This window comes from Octodon degus, unplaced genomic scaffold (assembly GCF_000260255.1).
Source record: "Octodon degus isolate 3935 unplaced genomic scaffold, OctDeg1.0 scaffold00019, whole genome shotgun sequence".
NCBI classification, from domain to species: Eukaryota; Metazoa; Chordata; class Mammalia; order Rodentia; family Octodontidae; genus Octodon; species Octodon degus.
In genome coordinates, this window is record NW_004524595.1 from 18,768,235 (window position 1) to 18,777,195 (window position 8,961).

General features: G+C 36.8%; 1 protein-coding gene and 1 non-coding gene across 3 annotated transcripts in view; one reads left to right on the forward strand and one right to left on the reverse strand.

Moving 5' to 3' along the window:
* Positions 1 to 8,961, reverse strand: part of Scfd2 (sec1 family domain containing 2) — a 548,660-nt gene that overhangs the window by 517,252 nt on the left and 22,447 nt on the right. For both annotated transcript variants that reach the window (XM_004627502.2, XM_023711031.1), the window contains exon 2: positions 7,745 to 7,913. In XM_004627502.2, coding sequence (XP_004627559.1) covers positions 7,745 to 7,913 — 169 coding nt within the window. The remainder of the gene's footprint in view (positions 1 to 7,744; positions 7,914 to 8,961) is intronic.
* Positions 1,150 to 1,256, forward strand: LOC111815671. Its single transcript, XR_002820330.1, has one exon. It is a non-coding gene; the product is annotated as a U6 spliceosomal RNA (small nuclear RNA).

Below are 8,961 nucleotides of genomic sequence, written 5' to 3' on the forward strand. Positions count from 1 at the left end.
CCACAGCCTCTCCAACATTTGTTGTTGGTTGATTTCTTTATGATAGCCATTCTTTCTGGGGTGAGATGATATGTCAATGTTGTTTTAATTTGCATTTCACAGATGGCTAGTGATGTGGAGCATTTTTTCATATATTTATTCGTTTCTTTAATTTCATCCTCTGAGAAGTGTGTGAAAACCAAGAAATATTTTAAGAATCATTACTATCTGAAAGTGAGTCAACAAATTTTGACTTTTAGAATCCAACTATTGACAATATATAAAATTTCTAGGTTAACAGTTAACAAAGTTAACAAAAAATGGCTTGTTATTAAAGTGAAAACTGCTACATTTGTCTATTTGACCTATTCTTCTCCATTGCTCTATGGACTAACAGGGAAAATTGGAATTTCCCTATTTTTCCCCTTTTTGTGGTACTGGGGAAACCCAGGGCCTTTTGTGCGCAAGGCAAGAGTTCTTGCACTGATCCAAATCACCAGCACTAGGGGAAAAAATTCTAACTTGTTAAATAAAAACAAGAAAACTGGATTTGAAATACTACTCTTTATTAACTAGATATCCACAATTTCTGAATTATTGGATTATACATACATTCAAGTAAATGTGTCACAGAGTTGATCTATAAAGTAGAAAAATGTGCTTTAGAACTAAAAAAGAGAAAAAATAGTATCTGACTCGAGCACATAGGGACAGTTTGGTTTTAATCAAGTTACTTACATCTCCTCTCAACTTCTATAAAAACAAAAAAGAATAGTATTCACCTTGAAGAACTCTTTTGAATTAAGTAAAACAATACATTTCAAAACATGTAGCATGAGCTTGATAAAACTCAGACTGAATATAACTAGATATTACCTCCTTCTCATAGACCTACACAATAAAGTGCTTCTGGAAAAAAGCACACATTTTGAAAACCTCTTATTCTTCAACAATTTTCTAATGGAAGAAATAAGATTCACACACACGCATACACGCACACGCATGCTCCTACACACAGATTCATACTTCATATAACAATGTTACAATCAACAAAGGAACATATATATTGTGTTAGTCCCATACAATTCAATGGAGTTGACATAATATTATCAGTTTAGCATATTCTTGGTGATGTTTCCTTGGATGGGGTAGTTACATAATTGTAGCATAGTGCTCACTTTGGCAGTACATAAACTAAAATTGAAACAATACAGACAAGATTAGCATGGCCTCTATGGAAGGATGACACGCAAATAAGAGTAGCATATGAAACTGTATACAGTACCTGACTAGTGATGATCATTTTAGAATATGCGCTGCTAAAGTGAGCACGATTGGTGTTAACCAAATAAACATCTGTGTTACTGTTTATATATTTCAATGTTAGAGTTTTTCTTTATACTTAAGAAGAAAATTTACCTTTGAGACATTTATTTAAGGACTAAATGAACCAGATAAAATTTTTTAGAGATTTATATCATCAGTTTTATACTTGCTTTCAAATCTAATGTTGTCACTTATTTTTCAAGAAAAGGCTTACTCAACTACTTATTGTTTAATTCAATTCAGTAGCACATCTTAAGAGTGCAAAGATATAACTACTATCTTTTCAAGGAATTTTTTAGCTTATAGAAAAGACAAATACATAACAATTACAATATAGAGGGCGTGGGAATATAGTTCAGTGGCATAAGTGCTTGCCTGGCAAGCGCAAGGTCCTGAGTTCAATCTCTGATACTGGAAAAAAAAATTACAGCATAGCATTCTGACACCTTAATAGAAGTTTAAAAAAAACAGTTCACTGGAGAAGGAAGGCCATGTAAAGGAAAGAAGCATTCCAGAGATTCCTAATTAAAGAGATAGCAACTTTCTTTCCTAGAAGCAGAGAATCATTTCTTAGGATATTTTAAGAAGTAGTGTTTTTTATGCTGGGCAAGGTGTCATACAACTGTAATCCCAGAAAACTGGAGGATGAGGCAGAAAGATTTTCCACATGTTAGCGGCCAAACTGGATTACACAGAGAGTTAAAGATCAGCCTGAGCTACATGGTGAGACCCTCTTTCCAAAACTGTTTAACTCTAAATTCTACTTATTTAAAATAAGTGATAGAATCACATGATGGGAAATTCAAAACACAAAGACATTTAGTAAGATACTGCCCTCCTTACTCCATCTTTATTTGTTTCATTTACTTCTCAGTGGGCCACTGGCCACCCAGGGCCCCTCTGCAGAAGTAGATGATGTCATCGGTGCCATACACAGTCTCCAGACACATTTAATGCATCATAAGCAAGTGTGAATATGTATTTTTCCTTTTTTACAAATATTTTGCTAATTCAATGAATTTGTTTGTCTTTGAGGTGAGGTCTCATTATGTAGCCCAAACTGTCCTAGATTTTGCTATGTTGGTCAGGTGGCCTCAAACTTAAGATCCTCCTAGCTCAGTCTCCCAAGATCTGGGATGCCAGTGACTTTTAAATATTTAACAATTAGAGGATAGAGAGCCCCATGCTCTAGTTTGGCTTAAAATCTTTCTATCTTAGTCTAGCAAGCCAGTCCATTCATAGCTCCTGCTCTGGCAGCATGCATCACCATTCTTTAATTCAACAAATATCTATTGAGTATCAGGTACTGTTCTAAGCAAAGAGACACAGCCGTGAATAAAACTGACAGTTCTTCTGTTCTCAGGAAACCTGTTAGTGCAAAATCTCTCCATCAATCTCTAGTAAAGGGAAAGACCAACACACAAAATAATTATATTAGAAAGTCACACATGCTAAGAAAAAAAAAAAAGATGTAAGCAAGGAAAATAGAATGTGCTAAAAATAGACAGGAAAGAATCACTAAAAGGAAAGAAATCAAACATAGGGCAAAAGTGAATTTGTGGAAGATCTAGGAATGTCTATAGCCAAATCTGTTCTCTTGGAGAAATAGCAAGGGAGCTTGTGTGGCTAGAAAGCAGCAAGTAAAGAAGAAAGAAAAAGTCACAGTCAGAGAGGAATCAGAAAGTCAGATGGTACACAGCTGTAAAGCATTGTAAGGGCCCAGTGGATGGCATGCAGGGAGCGACAGAACCAGCAAGACCACAGGCAAGTGGATAGGCCAGAGCCCGGGATCAGGCACAGAGATAATAAATATAAGTAGCAAGTCAGGTAAAGGTTGCTAATGGAACTGAAGGACTACTGGGCTCAAAAGAGGGGTTAAAGACAGAAAATAGAGATTTGCTTCAGGGTTAGGGTCCTACTTCAGCATTAGAATATGTACATACTTACCTAGCATGCATGAGTCCTTGAGTTCAATCTTTGGTACCTAGCCCCCCAAAATCCACTAAAGGAGGAAAACATAGTAACAGAAAAGATTCTGCCTCCTTGCCAAAAATATTCCACATATTCCAGGAAATGAAGGACAGGGACTAGAAAGTAAGTTATAATACATTTAAGTTCCCAGTTTCTCATTTGCATTGGCATTGACTTCAATTACTATAATTAAAAACAGCCTACAATGAAAAATGTATTAGCAATAAATTTTTATTATAAAGCCTTGTAACAGACTTAGAAACTTCCTTTTTAAAGATTATTCCATTGCAGGCACATTTGTCACCAAGTACCCATCTGTTCTGCATTTTGGTACTTGTTTGTGTCCTGTTTTGTTTCATTGGGAAATTTCTGGGAAGCTGTCAGAGGTGTAGTGATTATTGCTACTTTGATAGACATAAGGAATATGCTAGAAAAACTAATTTATTTCAATGTCTTCTTTGCTATGAAATTCTTTCAGTTTTCAAAGCAATTGAAAAATTACCATTTTCACGCATACTTGTTTTACACCTTCTTTGATTTATAATTTTCTCACCACCTATTTCTTTATCTTATACAACTTCACTTTCAATCAATTTTATCAAACCTGTTCTGACTAAAGTTTTCTCCTTTATCCAGATCCTTCCAGAACTCATCTTTGACATCTATGTGTATACTTTCCTTTTTGGATGCCACTCAAAGTTCATTTCCTATAGTAATACTCACATATAATCTAATGAGAAGTCAAGAACATTAATAAAGACAAAGACAGGGAAGACAAAATACATGTAAATGAGTATAGCCTAACTGCTGCAGAGGCTCAGTGAGGGTATGTTTTTACTTTAAATACAAGAAGAGACTTAGAAATCACTTAAAGCAATGCCAGATGACTCTAATAGATAAAATAATGAGATATGCACCAGTATGACTTCTGTTGCAACTGGTAGAACACAGCAACAATAAGGAAACATATTCGCCCACATCCTGTTAAGTCCTAACATTGCACAGGGATCCCAGAGCTACTCTTCTTTGCAGCAGTCCTAGCCACCTCACCTACCATGTGCAGTAGTCACTTCTGTGTATTAGCAAGATGGCTACAGTTGATTTATGACTGAATCTCCAAGTCCTATAAGTTGGAGTAGGAGAGTAATAAAAGGATAACCCTGTGTTTTACTCTAGTCACTTTTCAAAAGTAAAGTAACCAGACAAAATAAAGTTAAGATTTGTCCTATTCTATGACTTGCCCATTTTGAAAGGAATAATTGATAAGGAAAATGGGATTTCAAAAGGATGAAGCCTGATACTAAGGTAGAATAAGTGCTGGACAATGAAGGTTGAACAAACTGACCATAATAAAACATTAGATGCAGATCGAAGAGATACTTTTATTCTTATACTTGTCCTACTACAATTCTAAAAAGCTGCATCTTTTCTTGCTCTCTAATCATGGGCTCTACTGGTTTGTTTAGTTTTATTTTGTTTGCAAACTTTTCTGAATAGCACACATTTTTTTTTCTGTTTCCTTACAATTCTGTAAAAGTGGGCATGGTAATGGTAAGCATTGACTTTGGAGCCAGACTACATTGATTCAAATATAGGCCTTGTCACTTAAAAACTCTGCATGTCACTTTAGGCATATTATTTAATTTTGTTAATCATCTATGAGGGATGCCAACAAAATCTCTCTCATAGAGGGACAACCCACACGGGCCCCTCTCCTGCCCCTCTCGGACAGGAGCTTTCTTTCCCTCAATAAATATATTCTGCTCATAAGCTCCGGTTGTTCCTAAAATTCATTCTTTGGTTTTAGAGAACACGAACTTGTCCCAGGTACCTTTTAGGTTGGAAGATCAGTTTTTCTCTGTATCATTTTGGAGGTTCCCCACCAAGATCACTGGACAGAAGTATGAGTTTCCTTTTCTTTCATAAATTCTGGATTGGGACTTGCTTAGGTAACAAATTTTTATGCTTCTGATTTTGAAGTGTCTTGGCCCATTGCTTGTAATTGTTCATATTTTGCCTCTTACAGTTTTGCCTTACATAGTTCTACCAAAATTGCTTATGGTGGGAGAGGGGAGATAGCTCAATAGAGTAAGCGCTTGCCTGGCAAGCGCAAGGGCCTGAGTTCAATTCCTGGTTCCACCAAAAAAATAAATAAATAAATAAATAAAAAATAAAAATCTACCTCATAGTTCTTGTGAGAAATAAATAAGTTAAGGTATATGAAGTGTTCATAACAGTGCATGTTACATAATAAGTCCTCTGTGTGAACTATTATAAATAAGGGATATCCACTGTTGCCTTTCCAGCACCCCTTCTCTCTTCTTTTAATAAATGTTCCAACTGTTCCTTTAAAAAACCACAATTCTGGCATGCCATAGTCTTTTTTTCTTTTTTAAATGTGTGTGTGTGTGTGTGTGTGTGGCCAGCTCAGCCCACCAGGGGGCAGGGCTGGCTGGCATGTGGTGCTGGGGATTGAACCGCAGTCCCTGTGCTTTGCTAAGCTTGGTCTAAGTAGGTGCTTTAGACCACTGAGCCATCATCTCACCAGCCTCTAAAACTGGGGTTTTTTTTGTTTGTTTGTTTGTTTTTCGGATCTGGGGATTGAACTCAGGCCCTTGCACTTGCCAGGGAAGCGCTTATTCCACTGAGCCATCTCCCTGGCCTCATGCCATTCAGTCTTGACACAATTCTTAGTATAAACAGCTTCTAAATTTAGTTGGGCAAAATGTGGACAAATCTTACTGTTTTCCTCTAGAATCTTAATCTTAAACACAGAATTACTCAGATAGAAAACAGGTAAAATTCAGTCTCCCTGATGTCATCTTGAAGAGATGTTTCCTGAGCTCCTGTTCCCTAGATTCTTGGAAACATTTTGTCCCTTCCAAAATCTGATTAACAATTCTCCCAGTACCATTTAACACATTCTCTTTTTTGCTGAAAAAAAAATAAATAAATAAAAGCCAAAATTGATTTCTCTAACTATCATCTTAAATGATTAAGACTCCCTAAATTATAGCATGAACTAATTTTATTTTTGTCTTTCACTGTGTTCTTAAATCTTCAAAAGCCTACTCTACATAGATAACATAGAAAGTAACAGTGGCTCTGAAGTCAGTCTGGGATCATTTGTAACTCCCCTCACCTGTAAAATGAAGTAATAACACTACCGAATAGGGTTATTTGTAGTCATATGAGAGTCAGGTGGGAAAAGGAAACTGAGGAAGCCTTGACCACTTCTTCAATTGGAAATTGTGAGGTGGACATACATATTAACAACCCAGGGGGCTTGGGACATAGCTCAGTTGAATAAGCACTTGTCTGGCAAGTGCAAGGGCCTGAGTTCAATCCCAGGCTCCGCAGGACAAAAAAAAAAAAAAAAAAAATATGGGTGAGGAGATGGCTCAGTAGAGTAAGTGCTTCCCTGGCAAATGCAAGACCCTGAGTTCAATCCCCAGTTCGGCCAAAAAAAAAAAGGAAAGAAAAGAAATTTAGGACCAGCCAAACAGCACCTGCAAGCAGCCCCAGGGGGCTGGAAGCCATATCCCCAGGCCTGCTGTGCTGGCCCCGCCCCCAAGGCCTGCTGAAATGGCAATTGAGTCTAAGCATGGTGGTGAGAGCCTGTAATCTCAGCACTTGGAAGGCTGTAAACAGACAGATCACTATGGGTCCGATCTAGTAGTGAGACCCTGTACATCCTGTAGACCCTTCCCTAATTTACAGAAACGGAAAGAAAAGAAATTTATATCTGTAGTGATATGAGTCAGAAGTTTACTGTACTGAGGGAGCAAGGAACAAAGAACAGAGCCTAAGGAAACCTTGTAATTCCAGCAAGCTGGAGAAGTATGACAGTAATAGATTCCTGGAGGCAGTACCCTATCTGTTTTTGCTTCTTTACCTGGAAAGTTAACAACTAATGATATGTAAACTAGTTGGTGAATGCCAGAAGACAATGCAGACAGCAGGTTGTTTACACCAAATTACTTATGAACATTCCTTAGCTTGCTTGTAGACTTCAGTAAATGTGAGAAGTTTCCCTGGCTCAGGGCTCACTTTGAGAGACTAGCTATGCAGGCCCCACCCTGTACAGGAGAATCACTAGGAGTCCAACCTATATAGTGAGACCCTGTAGATCCTATACTAAATACAAAAAGAAAAAAAGAGACTAATCTCAGTGAGACCCCCCTGGCTGATTTCATCCAGCCTTGCTGCTGTCCTTTCCACGGTTCCAATCATTCTATAACATATATCACAATCCTACAAAAAGTAAATAAGGATACTCTGGTGTACCATTATGTTTGATGGATATGGTTCTTGCTAGGTTTACAATGTTTTCTTCTAAATGTTACCCACTATAAATTTTTCAACTAGACCAATTCTTCATTGTTTCCTTTCTATGGGGATACTAAGTATAGGATGAGAAGAAAAGGGTAGAAAGAGAAAAATGAGAGAAAAGAAATACATATCTTACTTGGCTTGTGCAAGACAACCTGGTGCAACCACATTCTGATTCTCCTCCTGGGTCTGGAGTGCAGTGAGCTCTACCATATTAACCATCACGTCATTTGTGTGGCCTGGAAGCTGTGGAAGCACCGAAATGATCTTCTCTACTAAGTTGTCTCCATGATGTCCAACTGCTCCTGAATAGGCAGGCAAGAAAATGTAAACACACAAACTGGGAGGAAAACTTAATCAGATAACTTCTTCATATTGTATCTTTTATCAAAAAGAACAAATATTTTCTGTTACACATATCAATAACACAAACCTAGTATTTTCTCCTTCATAAAACTAATAATATTCACAATTACCTACTCGATGTATGCTTCATGGATTGTACTTAACGCCATAAGAGCAAGTATTACTTCTGTTTACTATCATATCTCTAGCACCCAGCACAGCATCTACATGCAGCAAGCTAAATAAAATATCAGCATGTCATCAAATAAATATGGTCATAGGAAGATTTTATTCTAAAATTGTATTATTGTATTTTATAAAGAGTACAAAATAGTATTAAAACAAAAATTACAAGTGATGCATAATTTTACTTAACAAAAAAAAATTTCATTAAAGTTGAATTTAATTTTTATTTTTCACTGTTTTATTTTTTATTTTACAAAGACACTAAGACCCAGAATAGTAGATCTTCCATCGACTACAGCTTTACCTTTACAACAGCAGAGGCCCAGTTCATCTAGTTTACCCTGTATGGGCAATGCCTAGCAAGAAAACTGGCAGCTGATGGGTTCTCACTAAATATTTGTTGGATAAAGGCAAGAATAAGTGAACAACTGGTACAGTACTACCATGTGATTGATGTTTTCTATGTACCAAGCACTAATCAAGAAGTTTTACATGTATTACCTTTATTAATAATTAATTCAAAATTTAAGACTAATGGTAAACTCTAATCATTTTTCCATGAAACCAAGTTATTTCTCCAAAAGCCATTGCTGTTTGGAAGTCATCATTCCAAAAATGACTGGGATTTATAATAATCTGCTGTGTATAATCTAATCCATTTTCAATCAACTAACATTGATACCTAATGTCTCTCTTTGTTCATTTTTCCCATGTCATAGTAAGGGAATAGAATTAGGGACAAAAGACCATACCAAGAACCCAAAGGGGGCCGGGGAGATGGCTCAGTGGAATAAGCGCTTCCCTGGCAAGCGCAAGGGCCTG